Genomic DNA, 21,694 nt, shown 5'->3' on the forward strand with positions numbered 1-21,694 from the left:
CAGGGCGTCGTGGGGTGAGCCCGGCCGCCGGCCCGGCCGCCGAGCCCGCCGACCCGGCCGCGGGCGGCAGCAACAAGAGGAAGCGCGACAACAAGGCCAGCACCTACGGACTCAACTACAGCCTGCTGCAGCCCGGCGGCGGGCGCGCCGCGGGGCCCGGCCGCGCGGACGGCGGCGGCGGCGCGTACAGCGGGACGCCGTGGAAGCGGAGGAACTACAACCAGGGCGTCGTGGGGTGAGTGGCAGCGCGGCCGCCGGGCCCGGACCCTCCGCCGCCCCCGCGTGCGTGCCGGGCCGCTGGCTGCCGAGGGCGCTCCCGCGTTCGCGCGTCGCGGCGGCACGGGGGCCGGAGGTGCTGTCCTCGCCAGGGCAGAAGCGTCCAGAAGGCTCCTCCCTCCGCCGCCCGGCCAGAGTGCGGTCCGCGTGCCGCCTGCCCGCCGGGGACCCTGGCCCGCCTTTCTGTTTCTTGTTTCGAAAACCCTGCTGCGTTGGCGGCGCCTGGTCCTGCGGAGCGAGCACGAGGTGGCCGCGGAGCCGGCCGGTGGGACCGCGCGGGAGGCGGCGGCCGGGCCCCGCCCTGGGTCGCCCCCTGTGCGGCGCCGCGCTCGGGTCCCGGCAACTCGGTGCTGACTGGCGGCCGCGGCGCCGCCGGCGCTCTCAAGTTGGGCCGTGGCGACGCGGCTGCCGCGCGACCCCGGGGACCGCGCACGGGCGGGGGTGTCCCAGCTCGCGCTCTCTTCCGGGCAGCCTCTGGGTGCAAGAGGTCGCTCGGTCTTTTTATTTTGTAAAATAAAGCTTTTGGGCCGCGGGTGGGTGTGCGCGCGCGTGTGTGCGCGCGTGTGCGTGTGTGTGGCTGGAGTGTGGAGAGGAGCTTCCACTTTGCGTTCCGTTTCTGAGCCTGTTTTCCATTGGGGCAAGGGAAATCACCGTTGGTAGTCCCTTGTGAGGCGTTTCTTGGACTCCCCGGTGAGGGCTGCGCGGCCTTGGTGAGCGGGGCCGGCCCGTGCGCGCGCCGGGGGTCTGGGGGGCCGAGTCGGTGCCTGCTCCGCTGCGGCTCCAGCTCCCACCTTGCTGGACAGGCGCTCCCTCGGTAGGACTGGCGCTGGCGGGCCCGTCACGGGGCCTCAGCCCTTCAGGCTCGAGTCCTCTGTTGCTGGGCTTCAAGGGCGCTCTCCATGGTCATCACATTTTCAGAAAAGGCTGCTCGTTCCATCCTGTTAGCTTTTCCAAAAGGAACCATAAACCTGTGGTTGAGTGACAAGCAGATTGATAGGGGGCTTCTAGTAGTTTCATTTCACAGGAATAAGCTCCAGTTATCATTAACTAAAACCTTGAAGTTCCCTAATTTCATTTCACCGAAGCTTCTGCATGTGTGTGTAGCAAAGATATATTATAGATCTAAAATGCTGGCTGCCTCTCTTTTTGATAGATTAGAAATTGTCCTCTCTTCTACTTCTATTTAATGTCGAGGATACTGTAAAAGGTTCACATTTGAAGTTAGGAAGAAGCAAGATGTTCTTGTTCCTGATTCAAACATTGTGTTGCTCTCAGAGGGATTAAGAAGAGAAATTTCCATTTCTTAGAGGGATTAATGTTTAAAAACTGATTGTAAACCTGTTTAAAACTGCTTATCACTTCATCGGACTTTCCATTCTTGTGCCTCCTCCTTTAGAGGATGTCAGCAGTTTAAATTTTTTATTTTATTTTATTAAGTGGTTCTAAGAGTGTCTGGCTGCTTAAAAATTCTTGTTTTGATTTATGGATCCTTATTTCTTGACTTTTACAGAAGTTTTGCTATTTTTAGTATAGGTATTTAAGAAACCTGAGTTCAGAGAGCACCTCACTGTTAGGCTGTTCTGAAATTAAATATAGTAAAAGTTCCCAGCATTCTGAGTTCTTGGGATGTGACGGGCGTTTAGCTGATAGGTTAACAAATTGTTAACCGATTTGTGGTGGTCCCTGGCCTCTGACCTGATAGTCCAGATAGGGAGAGGAGAAAAAGCCCATGAAGAGTGGACTAGAACTCTGGGACAGCCGTATATGTACATCCTCTCACATCTTTTTTGATCTCTCTGTGTTCTCTGCTTCAGCCGAACTAGTTGGTTGACTTACTCCCTGAACACTCCAAGATACGGTTCAAAATCCTGACTTCTCCCTTGCCCAGGTTCTTGGTTTTTTTGGTTCTTCCTCTGAAGTCTTAAGCTTAATGCTCTTACTATAGCTTGCTTATGTTTAATTTTTTTTATTATAGATATGTTTGTTCTTACCCACTAGGTCGCTAGTTAAGATGGAAATTTCTTAAATGTAGAGTAAGATATTTGGATTTCGTCCTGAAGTCTTCATAGTCCTCTTTTAAAATGAAACTCGCCTGGGCTCACCATCTCACTCTTCTTCTCCATCTACCCGCAGACCCAAGGAATTTGATCGCTTTCCTTTCTATCTTGTTAAAGTTACTTTTACTTATTCTATTTTTTGGGATTCATTTCCCTCCAAAGCTGCCTATGGTGTAGGAAGCAGTCCACCACCTGCTCCTTCTGGTCGTCCATGAGAATGAGCCATAAGCCCTTTTCTTTTCAAGGATTTAATTGTTGATCACCATGGAGAAAGAAGAGATGACAAAAGGGAGCTAACACAGGAAACTTATGGAGGATTCAGAGTCCTTGGTCCTGAGCCTGGTGTCCAGAAACTTCTTGTAGAAGGTGCTTGGTGCTTGTCCAGGCTCATGAGAATAGGTTTATGTTGGCTGCACTGCCAGATCTTTAGATATTTTTTCAAGGCTTGGATGACTTGTTCAAAGTAATGTTTGCAGTATGAATTTGACTGTGGGACATAAAGAAGACCCTGGTGGGAAACTGGGTTTAAGGAATAATTTCTTGAGATAGGATCATGGGAATGGGAAAGAAGAATGACTGAGAGAGATTCTACAAGGTAAGGCTGGAGAGCATTCTGACTCCCTTATGGATTTAATAATGACAGTATAGCTTTGAACTGGAGTGACTGGGGAAATATTGGTATTATTATTGAAAATAGGCGGTAAGACTGTTGGTTAGCAGTAAAAGCAGTAAAAAAGTAAGACTGATGTTTAGGTGGAACGGTCTAGCAGGGAGTTAAAATTTGGGGGCTGAGATGTAGTCATCTTTACTGCGGTGGGGCAGTGTCTTTCTTTATGTCCACTGTGTCACAGTAAGCCCAGGATGCTGACACTATTCTTCAGCCCTGGCATTCTGGCCTCTTTTTGCTTGTTTCTACACAGTATAATCAGTGGGATTCGTGTTAGTGCTGGGCTCCAAAGTGATCAGGCCGATTAATATAGGTTGAATATGAAAGTATTATTCCAAGTGCTTGCTCTAAATATAATTTCTCTGCATTTTCAAATGTAGCCCCCAGTAGTTCTTTAGTGAACTATCTCTTCAGGTTATTGAATCTTACTGCATTTGGGTACTGAAATGTGCTTTCAAGAAGACAAGGTTTTCTACAGTGTAGATGCTACACTAACAGTGTAATTCGTATTTGAGAATTTCCCAAAATCTAGTATACTGTGTTCAGCTAAGTTGCTTTCATGCCACAGCTCATCTTCTTTCTAAAATCTAAAACTGGTGAACACTGTCACTGTCAGAATCGTTGACATTTTAGTGTGTGGTATCTTTTTCAACCCCCGTTAATTTTTTGCTGTTGTATGGCAAAAGGAAATAGGGAGTGAATAAGCTTTTTGGAGTCTACCCTGTGTTCACACAGAAGGTTGAGTATATTACAAGAGAGAAGGATGAGAAAGGGATCCTAGAAGAGTATAAGGTGGGGATGGGGAGTATGTGTGTTAGAACGATTCTGGTCCTGGTGTGAGAGATGGCGTTACATCACAACTTCTTCCATGAAACCCCTACTGATAAATTCATGGGAAGAAAATTCAAGGACTCCCTTGCTGATACTGGAGTGCTCAGACGGTTGTGGTTAGGTATTCTTATACCTGCTAAAGCTGAGAAAAATTTAAGCCATTTTTTCTGTGGAAAGTAGAAATGCAAGCTGTTGTATGATTTCACTCAGCTTTCTAGTCTCCTTTCTTTGAATTCGTTAGAGTAATATTTAGTGGAGGAAACTATTTCAGGATCACACCCACGGCACTCGAGACTGTATGTATTAATCACTTACACGCGATAGATGTGGAGTAATCCTGAAGGGGGGCTGTAGGCCAGAGGAGGCTTATTTGAAGAAGTGCGGTCCAGTTCCCGGCAGCTGGTCTGCGACTGCTGTCTTTGCTGTTTCCTACGGAGCCGGCTGGACAGCTCACCCTGCTCTCGGAATTCAGAGGACTGCCAGCAGGGTGTTCTTTCTACCCCTCAATATTTGTTAGGGACTTAGCTGCTACAGAACACCAACTCATTTGTAACATGACACGCAATTATTTTTTTCTAAGGCAATATTGATTGAAGTTGAGGATGACCTTGAGCTAGACTTTTCATTAATTTGGACCCAAACAGCTGGTGATACGTTTATTTCCATTCTGTAAGTTACTTGAGGATATGAGAGACTTTTGTATACTAAGGGCTTCGGGCCAAATGGAAGTTTGAGTTCAAGATTTTGGGAAAGAACTGAATGTGGAGCCATTTATGTTATGTACTGGCTCCTTGTTTACTTGAACAGTTGAAAAAAAATCTTGCCATGTGCATAAGAGATTTCATGTAGCGTCCAGTAAGTAAACTTAGGAATTCTAGCTCAAGTCATGCTTTCTGCTGAAGTACTTGGAATAGTATGCAGAAACCTGTATTTTTGAATTAGTTCGTTTATTAAAAGTGCTCGTGGTGGCCTTCTTACTATGTTCCAAATGCTATGTTAAAACTTTATGTTAACCTTCTCCTGCATAGTCTCATCTAATTTTTTTTTACTTTTTATTTTGAAATATAGATTCATAGAAAGTTGCAAAAAGATAGTGCACAGAGATCTCCTAGTCCTTTCACCTAGTTTCCTGCAATGGTAACATCTTGCATAACTGTAGTTTAATATCAAAACCAGGAAGTTGACATTGTTACAATCCACAGCCTTATTCAGATTTCATCAGTTTTACATGCACTCGTTTGTGTAGAGTGTGTGTGTGATTCTGTGCAATTTTACATGTGCAGATTTGTGTAGCCACCACCACAATCAAGGTGCAGAACTGTACCATCACCTCAAAGATCCCTCATGCTACCCCTTTATTTTCACGCACACACCCTCATCTCTAACCCTAAGCAACCACTGACCTGTTCTCCATCTCCATAATTTTGTCATTTTGAGAATGTTATATAAGTGGAATCATACACTATGTTACTTGGGCTTTTTTCCTCTCACCATAATTCGTTTGAGATCGGTCCAAATTTTGGCATGTATTAATAGTTCATTCCTTCGTAATGTTGAGTAGTGTTCCATAGTGTGGACATACCACAGTTTGTTTAACGATTCACTCGTTGAAGAACATTCCAGAAGAGTTTCCGGATAAATAAAGCTGCTATAGATATTCATGTACACGTTTTTATGTGAACGTAAGTTTTCATTTTGGGGGGATAAATGCCCCAAAGTGCTGGGTCATGTGGTAAGTACATATTTAGTTTTAAAAGAAACTGCTAAACTCTCCTCTAGAGTGGCGGTATCATGTTACATTCCTCCCAGCAATGTGAGAGATGCAGCTTCTCTGCATCCTTGTCAGCATTTGGTGTTACCGCGGTTTTATATTTTAGCCATTCTGATATTGGTAGTGATAGTTCATTGTGCTTTCATCATATTAACCTTCTCATAGATAATCCTACCTAACCTTAATTTTTATTTTAAAAACTTCTTGGCAGTGTTGAGAATGTCCTCAGTAAAAATCTCTAAGTAAAATTGTAGCTTAAAAGGGTCTTAATTTTCAAGTTTTACTTAGTTTTATTCTTAGTATCATTTGAACTCTTTTTCTTTGTTTTGTCTTTGAAGTTGTTTGCAGTTTCCTTTATATGTTGCTGTTTCTTAGAAACTAGTTAGAAACTAGTATGAAATAGAGTTTTATTTTCATTTTCTAAAAACATATAAAAGGATAACTGCAGAGTTGATTTCAAAATTTAGAGTCCTGTCTTTTTTTTTTTAAGATTTTATTTTTCCTTTTTCTCCCCAAAGCCCCCCGGTACATAGTTGTGGATTTTTTTAGTTGTGGGTCTTTCTAGTTGTGGCATGTGGGATGCCACCTCAACATGGCCTGATGAGCGGTGCCATGTCCGCGCCTAGGATTCGAACTGGCGAAACCCTGGGCCGCCAAAGCAGAGCGCATGAACTTAACCACTCGGCCATGGGGCCGGCTCCAAGAGTCCTGTCTCTTGATATGTTATGAGTAAACTTTATTTTCCGTTGGCTTGGATATATTTTGAAGAGTAAACCCTGTGGTAGTGGTGGTGGTTTTTTGTTGGTGGTGGTGGTGAAGTTTTTGTACAGTATTTTTATGTTGCATTTTATATTTTTATGTCTGAGCCTTCAGACTGTAGAATAAATACTTTATCTTCAAGTCTATCTTAGAATAAACTGTTTCATGGAACTGTTTTCTGGACTGAGAATTGGGACCTGGTCTCTCATTTTTCCCTTACTAGCCCTTTGTTGTCACTGTTTTGATTTTGTCAAAATAACAACTTTTAGCACTATTGAGTATTGTAAATTTCTGCCAAAGCAGGAATAAGAATCCATTAGGATTGTGGTTGTGGAGTTTTAAAAGTTAACTTCCAGTACTTTGGATTTAATAAAGTGTTAGATCAGTGATGAGTTTTGAGATTTTGTGTTTTTATTCCTTGAAGTTAGTTATTCACCCTTTATTTTCTTCTTTGTATGAGGTGTTAATACCACTGTCCCTTAGAATACTTGTTTTTAAAATCAACATGTATTTTACATACTACTAATAAATGCTAGTTGTCAAAAAACCCAGAAAATACAGCTAACCCAAAGGAAGAAAATACAGCGCATATACTACTACTACCAGGATATAACTATTGTTAACATTTTGGTGTAAGTATTTTTAGATTTTTTAATGTATGTATACATATATTACCTTTTTTCATTTTATCAGTATGGACTCCTACTATGAGTATACTTAAAAATATATTTTTTTTCTGACTTAAAGAATTTTTTTAAGTAATAGTAATTTATTCTCTCTCAGTCTGGAGACCAGAGGTTAGAACTAGTTTTTATCCTAAAATTGTTTTCTTCTTTGGGAGAAGGGCATCGGAATATTGTGGGCATACTTTTTTGACTAAAAAAAAAAATCAAACAATATGACAAACATCTCTTCCTGTACAGTGTATTTTTGCAGCATGTTTTAATACTCCGTTATGTTTAGTATGACTCCATGTACTTGCTGTGTGTGGGCTTGGTAGTCCACTGATTGCATACCCCTTAATTGATTTCACCAATCTCCTCTTGGACATTTAGTTTGTTTCCAGTCTTCTGTTTTTTACAGAAGACATGCTTTTAGCTGAGCCTTTGCCCCAGACAGGATTATTTCTTTTATTTTTGTACTTACTTTTACAGAGATATAATTCACATACCATCAAATTCACTCTTTTAAAGTGTACAACTCGGTGGCTTTAGACTATTACAAGGTTGTATAACCATCACAGCTGTTTAATTCCAGAAACATTTTTATCATTCAGGAAAGAAACCCCATACCCATTATCACCCCCCCCTCCCCCCCCCCCCCCCCACCCCCCGCTTCCTCCTCAACCCCTGGTAACCTCGTACAGACTTTCTGTCTCTGAATTTACTATTCTGGACATTTCATAAGAATGGACTCATAAAATATGTGGCCTTTTGTGTCTCATTTACATAATGTTTTCACAATTCCTTCATGTAGCATGTATCAGTGCCTCGTTTCTTTTTGTGGCTGAATATCTGTTGTATGAATATACCACATTTTGGTTCTCCATTTATCAGTTGATGGACATTTAGTTTTCGACTTTTGGGTGATTATAAATCATGCTGCTCTGAACATTCATGTACAAGTTTTTGTGTGGACGTATGTTTTCATTTCTCTTGGGTAAATACCTAGGAGTGAGATTGCTAGGTCTTGTAAAGCAGCTGTAACATTTTTCATTCCCACCAGCAATGTGTAAGGTTCCCAGTTTCTCCATGTTCTTGTCAACACTTTTTATTATCTTTTTGATTATAGCCATCCTAGTGGGTGTGATGTGGTATCTCATTGTGGTTTTGATTTGCATTTCCCTAATGGCAGTGATGTTGAGCATCTTTTCATGTGTATCCAGCCCATATGTATATCTTCTTTGGAGAAATGTCTATTCAAATCCTTTCGCCATTTTTTAATTGAGTTGTCTTTTTACTGTTGGGTTGTAAGAGTTCTTTGTATAGTCTTGATATTAGACCCTTAGCAGATAGATTATTTGCAGATATTTTCTCCCATCCTATGGGTTATCTTTTTATTTTCTTAATAGTGTCCTTTGAAGCACAAATGTTTGTTTGTTTATGTAATTTTATATTTTTTATATAATTTTTATAGTTGTACATAATTTTATGTATTTTATAGATTTCAAGTCTGTTTTTTTCTGTTGCTTGTGCTTTAGGTGTCATATCTAAGAAACCGTTGCCTAATCCAAGTTCATGAAAATTAACCCCTATGTTTCCTTCTAAGAGTTTTAAAGTGTTAGCCCTTACATTTATGTCCTTGATCTAGTTTGAGTTCGTTTTTGTATATGGTGTGAGGTAGAGGTCCAACTTCATTCTTTTGCTGTGGATATCCAGTTGTCTCAGCACCATTTGTAAAAGACTATTCTTTTTTTCTTTTTTTTTTTTTTGAGGAAGATTAGCCCTGAGCTAACATCTGCCAATCCTGCTCTTTTTGCTGAGGAAGACTGGCCCTGAGCTCACATCCGTGCCCATCTTCCTCTACTTTGTATGTGGGATGCCTACCACAGCGTGGCTTGCCAGGCAGTGCCATATCCGCATCTGGGATCCAAACCAGCGAACCCCAGGCCGCCAAAGCAGAACATGCGCACTTAACCACTGCACCACCCGGCAGGCCCCCCCCCCCCTTTTTTTTTAAGTTTCAAAGAAGTATTTATTTTTAAAAACTATTTTTAAATTATGTTTTTAAATGAATTAAAGTGCTTTTTAATTTTATTGAGGTAGCATCGGTTTACAACATTGTGTAATTTCAGGTGTACATTATTATATATCAATTTCTGTATAGACTATATCGTGCTCACCACCAATAGTCTAGTTTTTATCTGTCACCATATGTGTGTGCCCTTTACCCCTTTCTCCCATCCCCCAACCCCTCCCTCTTCCCCTCTGGTAACCACTAATCTGTTCTCTTTATCCTTGTGTTTGTTTATCTTCCACATATGAGTGAAATCATATGGTGTTTGTCTTTCTCTGTCTGGCTTATTTTACTTAACATAATACCTTCAGGGTTCGTCCATGTTATTGCAAATGGGACGATTTTGTCTTTTTATGGCTGAGTAGTATTCCATTGTATATAATATCACATCTTCTTTATCCATTCATCAGTTGATGGGTACTTGGGTTGCTTCCGTGTCTTGGCTATTGTGAATAATGTTGCAGTGAACATAGGGGTGCATAAATCTCTTTGTGTCATTGATTTCATGTTCTTTGGATAAATACTCAGTAGTGGGATAGCTGGGTCGTATGATATTTCTATTTTTAACTTTTTGAGAAATCTTCATACTGTTTTCCATAGTGGCTGCATCAGTTTGCATTCCCACCAGTAGTGTATGAGGGTTCTGTTTTCCCCACATCTTCTCCAGCTTATTATTTCCAGCGTGTTATTTCTTGTCTTGTTAATTATAGCCATTCTATCGGGTGTGAGGTGATATCTCCTTGTAGTTTTAGATTTGCATTTCCCTAATAATTAGTGATGTTGAACATCTTTTCATGTGCCTGTTGGCCATCTTCTTTGGAAAAATATCTGTTCATATCTTCTGCCCATTTTTTGATCAAGGTTGTCTTTCTGTTGTTGAGTTGTATGAGTTCTTTATATATTTTGGAAATCAACACCCTGTTGGATATATGATTTGTAAATATTTTCTCCCAGTTGGTGGGTTATCTTTTCATTTTGTTCATGATTTCCTTTGCCTTGCAGAAGCTTTTTAATCTGATGTCCCATTTATTTTTTCTTTTGTTTCCCTTGTCTGAGTAGACATGGTATTTGAAAAGATGCTGCTAAGACCAGTGTCAAAGAATGTACTGCCTATGTTTTCTTCTAGGAGTTTCATAGCTTCATTCAAGTCTTTAATCCATTTTGAGTTTATTTTTGTGTATGGTGTCAGATAATGGTCTACTTCCATTCTTTTGCATATGGCTGTCCAGTTGTCCCAACACCATTTATTGAAAAGACTTTCCTTTCTCCATTATATGTTCTTGGCTTCTTTGTCAAAGATTTGCTGTCCACAGATGTGTAGTTTTATTTCTGGGTTTTCAGTTCTGTTCCATTGATCTCTGTGTCTTTTTGTACCAGTACCGTGCTATTTTGATTAGTATGGCTTTGTAGTATATTTTGAAGTCAGGGATTGTGATGCCTCCAGCTTTGTTCTTTTTTCTCAGGATTGCTTTGGCTATTCGGGGTCTTTTGTTCTTCCATATAAATTTTAGTAGTCTTTGTTCTGTTTCTGTGAAGAATGTCATTGGGATTCTGATTGGGGTTGCATTGAATTTGTAGACTGCTTTAGGTAATGTGGATATTTTAACTATGTTTATTCTTCCAACCCATGAGCATGGAATATCTATTTCTTTATTTATGTCTTCTTCGATTTCTTTCAATAATGTCTTATAGTTTTCAGTGTATAGGTCTTTCACCTCCTTGGTTAAATTTGTTCCTAGATATTTTATTATTTTTGTTGCGATAGTCACCAGGATCATATTCTTGACTTCTCTTTCTGGTAGTTTGTTATTAGGGAATAGAAATGCAACTAGTTTTTACCCTGCCACTTTCCTGTAGTTGTTGATTATTTCCAGTAGCTTTCTGGTGGATTCTGTTCAAGACTGTTCTTTCTCCATAGATTGTCTTGGCGCATGATTATTTCTTGAAGGTAAAGTTTTAGATTGGATGGTGTTTGTATCTTGTAAGGCTTTTGCCGAATTTTCCTGTGGAAAGATTGGACCAGCTTACCCTTACAGCTGTGTCTAAGAGTCCCCCAGTTTTCCCTAAACCCTCACCATTGCTAAGTAGTACAATTAAAAACAAAAACCAATACAAAAGAAAATAGCTTTTGCCTAGTTTATAGTTGAAAAGTAGCATTTTACTGATTTAATTAGCACATATCTTTGCATTAATTGGCTATTTGTTTTTATTTGGAATTGCTTGTTTCCCTTGCCTGTCTTTCTTTTGGAGATGTTTATCTTTCTTATTAATTTGTAAGACTTTGGTGTTATATTAGTTGTTGGTTTTGCGACTCATCTCTGAACAGGCCAGAACTGACCCACACATTTTTTTGTTGGATAATAACTGCTGTGTGCAAACGACTGTGCTAGGCTTTTTGTGGGAAATAAAGAAAGTAAAACATAGTTCTTGCCTCCTGGGAAATTATGGTTTGGTTGGATAGACAGTGTATAAAGTGAAGACGTTGCTTTCAATGAGTGAGGTGAGGGCACACTTTTAGAGTGGAGATTTTTGCCACTGTTTTGAAGATCCAGGTTGTGGAGGGTTGGAAAGGAAAAACTGGTTGTATTGGTTTCAAATGAGAAGCTGTACAGGACAGATTGGATATATAATATTTAGCATAATTGAGCTGGATGGTGAACAGAATCTACTGTGAAGGTCAACCTCTTTGAAAGGAATATTGAGATCGGAAATTACTCCAATTCATTTCTTAAAACCTTTTTATTATAGAAAATTATAAACAATTCGTAAGTAGAGAGACTAGAATAATGAACCTCCATGTACTTATCAGGCAGGTTCAGTAGTCATCAACTCAGGGCCAAGCTTATTTTACCTTACCCCAGTCCCTTCCCACCCCACATCGTTTTGAAGCAAATTCCAGATGTCCTGTCATGTTGTATAAATGTTTCTGTATGTATGTGTGGGTAAGGACTTAAGAAGAAACCGTAATCACAGCACCATTATTACACTTAAACAAATTAACACTAGTTCTTTAGTTGCATCAAATATCCAATGTTTATGTTTCCCCAGTTGTCCCGTAATTATTTTTGTAACAATTCATTCAAATCACATCCGTGAGGTTCTTGTATTGTTATTAGTTGAAATGCTTTTTAAATCTTCATCTACAGCTTTCTCTGCCGTCTGTTTTCCCCCCTATTAATTTGTTGAAAAAACTGGGTTGTTTTTCCTGTAGACTTTTCTACTCTCTGAGTTTTGCTGATTGCATCCCCGTGATGTCAGTTTAATATGTTCCTTTGTCCTCCTGTATTTTCTGTAAGTTTCTAATTAGATCTAGACGTTTGCTTAGATTTTTTTTTTGATTTTTGCAAGAACACGTCATAGATGGTGGTGTGTACTTTTCCTAAAAGACACATAATGTCTGACTGTCTTTCTTTTTGTGATATTAGTAGCTATGAATGATTGTTGCCTATATTTATTAATTCATTACTAGAGTGATGAATTCATTACTGGGTAAACTTGTGGTATTCTTATTCTCTTGAACCTTTATCATTTGTTAGCTGGAACACTCCTAAATGGAGAAACTCTTCCCCCTCAGCTATTTGGTTATTCTGAGGGTACACTTGTTATAGGGGAACTGGGTAAGAGTGAAAAAGGGGCTCTAACTTCTAATGGGTGCCGTTCCTGAGCTGTCATCCCTAAGCTAAGAGAAGCAAGGTGGGCTACAGGAAGCTGAAGCGGGCTTTGGGCCAGGCGTGTGGGAAAGGTAGTTAATTTTCCCTGTAGTGAACTATGCTTGGCCTCTGGTCTGTGGCTTGGACTGTCAAGGAAGCCTTTCACCTGTAGCTGTACCTGACCCTTGCTTTCAGCTGTGGTAGCTGAAAAAAAACCGCGATGGATCTAGTGGCCTATGAGCCTCTGCTCAGGAGACAGAATTCTCATAGCCTTAACTCAACAACCAGTTGTAACACATTTATTTTTCCTTGAAATTAAACTTGGATTAGATTTCTTCATCTTGTATTAATATTCTTTAACCTTACCATGAATCATTCCTGTCCTCAGGCTAATGTAACCCATACAGCATTATAGGAAGGCTTCCTATTGGGGGTAAATCTGTCCAGTGATTTTTTCCCCCCAGTCAAATATTGATTTTAAGAACCACTGTTTACATGTAAAAACCATGTAGCAAGCATGGTAGCAGCTGTGTAGAGAAAGGGCTTTATGGCTTCTGTAAAGGAAGGCTCCAAGGTGACCTGACCCGAGCCTCTTGGCCACAGTTTGGCTTCAGCTTCCTCAGGAGTTTGTGGTAGCCTCTTCTAGGGAGGTCAGTAGGTAAGGTCATCTCTCGGACCTGGGCAAGATAGAGATAGTCATGGACTTTTCTATTCTGAAGTAGCTGTTCCTTTCTTTTTCTTCCCCAAGGCGTGTGTGTGTGTGTGTAAGTGTGTGCAGTAGTAGAATTTATTTTTTTTGAGCAGTTTTAGGTTTACAGGAAAATTGAGCAAAAAGTACAGAGTTTTCATATACTCCCTCACTTTCCTACTCTGACGCCAGTTTTCCCTATAATTAACATCTTGCATTTATTATAATTGATGAGCCATATATTGATACAATCCAAATAAAGTCCACAGTTTATTTTAGGAGTAACTCTCTGTGTTGTACATTCTGTGGGTTTTGGCAAGTGTATAATGACATGTATCCGTCATTATAATATCATACAGAATAGTTTCACTGCCCTAAAAATCCGCTGTGCTCCACCTATTCCCCCCTCCCTCCCCCGAGCCCCTAGCAGCCACTGATCTTTTTACTGTCTCCACAGTTTTGCATTTCCCAGAATGTCGTATAGTTGGAATCATGCAGTATGTGGCCTTTTCACATTGTCTGTTTAGCAATATGAATTCAAGTTTTCTCCATATCTTTTCCTGGCTTGATAGCTCTTTTTTTTTTTTTTTTTAAACTGCTGAATAAATACTCCATTGTCTGGATGTACCACAGTTTATTTATCTACTTACCTACTGAAGGACATCTTGTTTGTTCCTAGTTTTGGCAGTTATGAATAAAGCTACTATGACATCTGTGTGCAGGTTTTTGTGTGGACATAAGTTCTTAGCTCATTGGGTAAATACCAAGGAGCGAGATTGCTGGATTGGATGGTAAGAGTATGTTTAGTTTTGTAAGAAACTGCCAAAGTGTCTTCCAAAGTGGCTGTGCTATTTTGTGTTCCCACCAGCAGTGGTGCTCTACATCCTTGTCCACGTTTTGTGTTGTCACTGTTCTGGATTTTGGCCATTCTAATAGGTGTGTAGTGGTATGTAATCGTTTTAATTTGCAATTGCCTAATGACATATGATATGGAGTATTTTTTTCATATGCTTATTTGCCATCTGTATGTCCTTTGGTGAGGTGTCTGCTCAGATCTTCTGCTCATTTTTTAATTGGGTTATTTCCTTATTGTTGAGTTTTAAGAGATCTTTGTATATTTCGTATACCAGTCCTTTATCAGATATGTGTTTTGTAAAAATTTTCTCCCAGTCTGTGGCTTGCCTTTTCATTCTCTTGACAGTGTCTTTTGCAGAGCAGAAATTTTTACTTTTAGTGAAGTCCTATTTAGCAAATCTTTCATGGATTGTACTTTTGGTATTGTGTCTATAAAGTCACTACCAAACATAATGAATCTAGACGCAGGTCTCCCACCTTTCATAAAAATTCACTCAAAATGGATCATAGACCATTTTATTTTATAGTTTTGAGTTAGTTTTGTCTAGTCTTTTGCCAGTACTACACTGTCTTGATTACTTTAGCTTTATAGTAAGTCTGGAAGTTAGGTAGTGTCACTCCTCTGAATTTGTTCTCCTTCTGTACTGTATTGCTTTTCTGGGTCATTTGCCTTCTCATATAAATTTTAGAATCAGTTTGTTGATATGTACAAAATATCTTGCTAGAATTTAGATTGATATTTCATTGAATCTGTAGATCGAGTTGGGAAGAAATAATAATGCCATCTTGACAGTATTGGTTCTTCTGAACCATGCACCTAGAGTAGACCTTCATTTCTTTGGATCTTTGGTTTCTTTCATCAAAGTTTTGTAGTTTTCTTCATATAGTTCTTGTACATATAATGTTAGATTTATACCTAAGTATTTCCATTTGTTTATGCTAATTTAAATGATATTGCCTTTTAAACTTCAAATTCCAGTTGTTTATTGCTGGCATATAAGAAAACAATTGACTTTTGTTTATTAGTCTTGTATCCTGCAACCTTGCTCTAATGGCTTGTTAGTTCCAGAAATTTTTGTTGTTTCTTTGGGATTTTCTATAGATAATCATGTCATCAGTGAAGAAAAGCAGTTTTATTTCTTCCTTCCCAATCTGTACACTTTTTCTTTCCTTTTCTTGTCTTATTGCATTAGCAAGGCTTTCCAATATGATGTTGAGTAGGAGTGGTGAGAGTGGACTTCTTGCCTTGTTCCTAATCTTAGTGGGAAAGCATCTTAATTTCTCATCATTAAGTACAATGTTAGCTGTAGGATTTTTGTATATGTTTGTTATCAAATTGAGCAACTTTCCCTCTATTTCCAGTTTGCTGAGAGTTTTTGATTGGGTGTTGGATTTTTTCAAATGCTTTTTCTGTGTCTACTGATATGTTGATATGACAGATTATATAAATTTATTTACTTATTTATTTTGTTGAGGAAGATTGGCCCTAGCTAATATCTGTTGCCAGCCTTCCTCTGTTTTATATGTGGGATGCTGCCACAGCGTGACTTCATGAGTGCTGTGTAGGTCCACACCCAGGATCCGAACCTGTGAACCCTGGGCTGCCAAATTGGAGTGTGTAAACTTAACTACTACGCCACTGGGCCTGTCCCCCATAAATTTATTTTTGAATGTTGAACCAGTCTTGCATACGTTGGAATAAATCCCACTTGGTCTTAGTGTATAATTATTTTTGTACATTGTTGGATTTAGTTTGCTAATATTTTGTTTATGATTTTTACATCTGTGTTCATGAGAGATACTGGTCTGTAGTTTTTCTTTCTTGTAATGTCTTTGTCTGGTTTGGGGATTAGGGTAATGGTGGCCTTGTAGAATGAATTAGAAAGTATTCCTTCTGCTTCTCTTTTCTGAAAGAGATAGTAGAGAATTGAGATCATTTCTTCCTTAAATCTTAAAAGGTTTTGCCAGTGAACCCATTTGGGGTTGATGCTTTCTGTTTTAGAAGGTTAATTAATTATTGATTCAGTTTCCTTAATAAATATAGGCCTATTCAGATTGTTGTTTTCTCCTTGTGTAAATTCTGGTAGATTGTCTCTTTGAAGGGATTAGTCTGTTTCATTTAAGTTATAAAATTTGTGGGCATAGAGTCATTCATAATATTCTATTATTTCCCTCTTAATGCCTATTGGATCAGTAGTGATGGCCCTTCTTTCATTTCTAATACTAGTAATTTGTGTCTTCTCTTTTTCTTAGTTAATCTGGCTAGAGGTTTATCAGTTGAATTGATCTTTTCAAAGAATCAACTTTTGGCTTCATTGATTTTTCTCTATTGATTTCTTGTTTCCATTGATTTCTCCTCTAATTTTAATTATTTATTTTCCTGTGCTTACTTTGACTTTAGTTTGTTCATCTTTTTTAGTTTCCTAAGGTAGAAACTTAGATAATTGATTTTTTAGATCTTCTTTTCTAATATTCGCACTCAGTGCTATGAATTTTCCTCTAACCACTGCTTCCCTGCATCCCACATGTTTTAATAAGTTGTATTTTCATTTTCATTTAGTTAGAAATGTCTCTTGAGACTTCTTCTTTGACCCATGTTTTATATAATCTCCAAGTATTGTGGATTTAATCTCCAATATTGTATTTTGGGGTTTTCCAACTATCTTTTTGTTACTGATTTCTAGTTTAATTCCATTGTGGTCTGAGAGCATATTTCGTATGATTTCTGTTCTTTAAATTTGTTAAAGGGTATTTTATGGCCCAGAATGTGGTCCGGTTATCTTTTTGTTTTGTTTTGTTTTTTTAAAGAAATGGTGATGATGTAAGGCTTTCTCATCTTTATTGTATGTGACTTCAAAATGACATATGGTTAAAAAAATCAAAATGAAGCAACCAAAGTGTTCATCAGCGGATGAATGGATAAACAAAATGTGGTATATACACAAAATGGAATATTATTTAGCCTTAAAAAGGAAGGAAATTCTGACACATAGTAGAACAGGGGTGAACCTTGAGGACATGCTAAGTGAAAAAAAGCCAGTCACAAAGGACAGATACTGAATGATTTTACTTCTGTGAGGTGTCCCAAGAGAGTAGTCAGATTCATAGAGACAAAAAGTATACCGGTGGTTGCCATGGGCTGTGGGGAGAAGAGAATGGGGAGTCAGTGTTTAATGGGTACAGAGTTTCATTTGGGGAAGATTAAAAAGTTGTGGAGCAGAGTTTCAGTTGTGCAGTTTAAATACGTTCTGGAGATTTATACAGCACAGTGTCTATAACTAATAATACTGTCTTGTATACTTAAAATTTGCTGAGAGGGTAGATCGTATGTAAAGTGCTCCTACCACACATATGAAAATAGAGAAATAAAGGGCACGAGGGAACTTTGGGAGCTGATATGCTTCTGACCTTGATGGTTTCGTGAGTATACACTTATCCCCTAACTCATCAAGTTGTATACATTAAATATTAAATGTTTTATATGTCAGTCACACTTCAGTAAAGTTTAAGAAAAAGTTCTGTAGGTGGATAGTAGTTATGGTTACACAACAGTGTGAACATACTTAATGTCATAGAACTATACACTTAAAATTGGTTCAAATGGTAAATTTTATGCATATTTTACCACTATTTTAAAAAATGGAAACATTTAAAAAATCAGAATGTTGGCAAGGAAAAGGTTAAAGAGTTATTTATAAAATATCTTTTATTCCAAATGTTTGTATTTATTTTGGGACTTATGCGACTAGTTTAATTTTTCTTTGTGGTTGATCTGATAGAACATAATTATTTTCAGTTAGGATTTCTTAGGGTCTGATAAGGAATAGGATTTTTTTTTTTTAGGATTTTATTTTTCCTTTTTCTCCCCAAAGTCCCCCGGTACATAGTTGTATATTTTTAGTTGTGGGTCCTTCTAGTTGTGGCATGTGGGATGCTGCCTCAGTGTGGCTTGATGAGCAGTGCCATGTCTGCGCCCAAGATCTGAACCAGCAAAACCCTGGGCCACCAAAGTGGAGCACTCGAACTTAACCACTTGGCCACGGGCCAGCCCCCAGGAATAGGATTTTTATGTAGACCAGCACAAAATTGTATATATGACAAATCTGATACTTGCAGAAGATGTTCATGCATTTATTTAAAGAGCACTCTGCTTATGGGCTTGATTGATTTGTAGCCACGTGGTAGAAACGTCATGGCATTTGAGATCAAAGGGTCTTCAGGGGCCGGCCCCTGGCTGAGTGCTTAAGTTTGTGCGCTCCGTTGCCGCCACGGCCCAAGGTTTTGCTGGTTCAGATCCCGGGTGCGGACATGGCACCACTGGTCAGGCTGTGTTGAGATGGCGTCCCACATGCCACAACTAGAAGGACCCACAACTAAAATATGCAGCTATGTGCTGGGGGGATTTGGGGAGAAAAAGGAAAAATAAAATCCTAAAAAAAAAAATCCTATTCCTTAAATTTGGCTCAGGCCTTGTAACACTGTTGCTTTTTTGGATTGAAAGTAAAAATGCTTATTAAGGAATTTGAGATTACATGTAAGATTTTTTAAAAATATGGTCTTGTACTAAAAGTGTGTTTTTTCTTTTTTTGGAGAGGAGAGGGAAGTATGTGTGTGTATTCATATGTGAATACAGTGTGCCTTCAGTGCCGTTTATCAGTTAGACTCGAACCACCTGCATTCATAGAGATTTGAATACCCTTAGTGGAGTATTAGATAAATCACATGGAATTTGTGATCCAGAGATTTTTCTTAAATTTTAATTATGTAATAAGTAAAGCATGAGTTTATTCTCCTTGTAAAAACTTAAAACATTACATAATTGTTCAGTCTTGTGTGACCACCATTCTTAGCCCCAGCCTCTTCCTCCGAGGTAGTGATTGATTCCAGTGTCCTGTAGATCTTCCCAGAACTTTTCCTACCAGGTAGACTGACCAAAGAAAATGCGTATTATTTTGTAACGTTTGCTTTTTTTTTTTTTTAAAGAATTTTTATTTTATTTTATTTTTTTCCTTTTTCTCCCAAAAGCCCCCCGGTACAAAGTTGTATATTCTTCGTTATGGGTCTTTCCAGTTGTGGCACGTGGGACGCTGCCTCAGCATGGTTTGATGAGCAGTGCCATGTCCGTGCCCAGGATTCGAACCAACGAAACACTGGGCGGCCGCCTGCCCCGGAGCGTACGAACCCAACCACTTGGCCACAGGGCTAGCCCCGTAACGTTTGCTTTTTTCCACATAATTTATCTTGGAAACGTTTTCACGTTGGTTTAAGTGTTATGTAGAATCCGACTATGTAGCTGCACTATAATTTTTTAAGCCTTTTTTCTGTTGATGAAGACGAAAGTTGTTTCCAGTGTTTGCTATTGCAGTGCTGCAATGAACGTTCTTCTGCACACCTCCTTGTCCACATGAGCAGTGACTGCCGAGGCAGAGGGTAAATAGGTGAATGCTAAATGGTCCTGCAGCCGGGCCGTGATGCAGGGGTGATGGAGTTGAGGAGCAGACTCAAGACAATTTGCTTGACTTCGTTGCAGTTTCAGATATTTGAGTGAAGACACAGAGTAGCAGAGCATATGTCAGTTTTTTCTTTGTAATTTTCCTGACTTTGAGGGGTGATTTGGGTTTGCCCTGTAGACTCTGAATGTCTGCATGCCCATTGCCAGTGTGCTGGGTGCTGACTTGGAAACATTTTATAAAAAAGGCTGAATTAGTTTAGTGATGTGAAGATGATTAACAGATAATGGTAGCTAGAATAATTGTGTCAAAACAGCAAGAAATATCAAGAGAATTTGATGTGTCCTGCATTTTCTTTGGGGCTTGCCTTTCATTATAGTGTTAGAAACTTTAGGTTGTTTCAAATAGTTTTCCTTATACATTTAATCAATTGACTATAAAATAACAACAAACATGCCATTTCAAAGAAGCTCTTCATTATATAAAGTATCAGCTATTTCTCCATAAAACCTTATTTGTGATACTGTAAATGACCCATTTTAAAAATAATTTTCACCGACAGGAAAGGTCTTAATGCTTCCCATAGTTTACATCATGATTTTTTCCATGTATTTGCATAGTTTACAAATGCAGCTTCTTTTGGAGGGGGGCAAATATATTTTCCTCTACTGATATACAGGGTTTACTTAAGCACTCTCCTATTGTCGGACATTTCAGTTGCTTTCTGTTTTCTACTGTGAATAAAGTGCTAGAAGCATACTTGTACAAAGTGTTTACTTTTCAAGTAGTTTCTCCATCTGCGTTCCTCCAAAAAAGATGCTGGGTTTCTTATTCTCTGTTACCAGAAAGACTGTGAGGGTTAACAGAGAATGAGGGAAACTGTTCCTGCTTTTGTGCAGGCTCCCTAGGCTGGCCCCCCCCCCCGCTGAATAGATTAGGTTTTATCAGTTTACTTTCCTGTGTCTTGGTATAGTTGTGAGATTTTTGCCCCCTGGGTTTGTTGGTGACCGTGTTTGTGTTTTGAGGTATGTGTAAATGTGTTAGTGTCATTCTACTTTGAAGTTTCACTAGTGTGTTAGTGTTTTAATTTGTCTCATGCTTATCACTTTCTTATCTGAAAGTGAGGCAGGTACTAGTAGACTTGGCACCATTGAATTAGCATGTTGGCTGTTTGTCTTTGGCCAGAAGATCACATGCTCAGGAACGAGGTAAGGCGAGGGATTCAGCAGTTCCAGAAATTAGTAGTTGTGTCTTCCAGTGGAGAAGAATGCCAGAGTTGTTCAGATCTGTGTAACTTCCCATAAAATGAGACAAGGCTCCCTAAGTAATGGTAAACTTAAGGACATGTAATATGAACACTGGTAAGGAAGTTAATGGTGAGAAGGCTTTTTTTGACTTTCTGTGGATGCTTCAAGATTATCCTATGAAACCAGCAGTACCAAGGAGGGAGCTGAGATGGGCAGATGTAGATTCATGGCCTTTCCAGGGACGTGTGGAGGAGCTGTTGGGATTCTAGGATTAGATTGTTTTTACATTAAAACCTCTGAATGCCTTAGATGAGTGGTGACCCTGGGATTCCTAGGCCCCCTTTGGGTCCTAATATATTGTGGTCTGCCAGTGTTTTCAGGATTTCAAAAAGGGTAACAATTTGCCTGTTACCTTGGTTCAAGTGCTAACTAAAATGTCAAGTTGATTTGTTTCGGGTTTGTGTAAGTCATTTATTACTTGGATGTACAACTCTTCTTTTTATTGACTTAGAGACTTTCTTATTCCTCTTATTTTGCTTTGTGCTAGCACACAAGTTTAGGCTGAATCTTTTTACGGCTGTAATGGCAGCTTTTTTTTCCTGCCGTTTTTCCCCCCAATAACAGCCTCATTGAGATATAATTCACACAGCGTATAATTTACCCATTTAAAGTGCACAGGTCAAATGGTTTTTAGTGTATTCACAGAG

The 21,694-nt window shown here is 39.4% G+C and overlaps 1 protein-coding gene across 1 annotated transcript in view; it reads left to right on the forward strand.

The window, feature by feature from the left end:
• Window positions 1-21,694, forward strand: part of TENT4B (terminal nucleotidyltransferase 4B) — a 75,716-nt gene that overhangs the window by 12,032 nt on the left and 41,990 nt on the right. The window contains exon 3 of the mRNA XM_046682029.1: window positions 4-235. Within this exon, the coding sequence (XP_046537985.1) occupies window positions 4-235 (232 nt within the window). The remainder of the gene's footprint in view (window positions 1-3; window positions 236-21,694) is intronic.

Source organism: Equus quagga, chromosome 13 (genome assembly GCF_021613505.1).
Source record: "Equus quagga isolate Etosha38 chromosome 13, UCLA_HA_Equagga_1.0, whole genome shotgun sequence".
Taxonomy (NCBI): domain Eukaryota; kingdom Metazoa; phylum Chordata; class Mammalia; order Perissodactyla; family Equidae; genus Equus; species Equus quagga.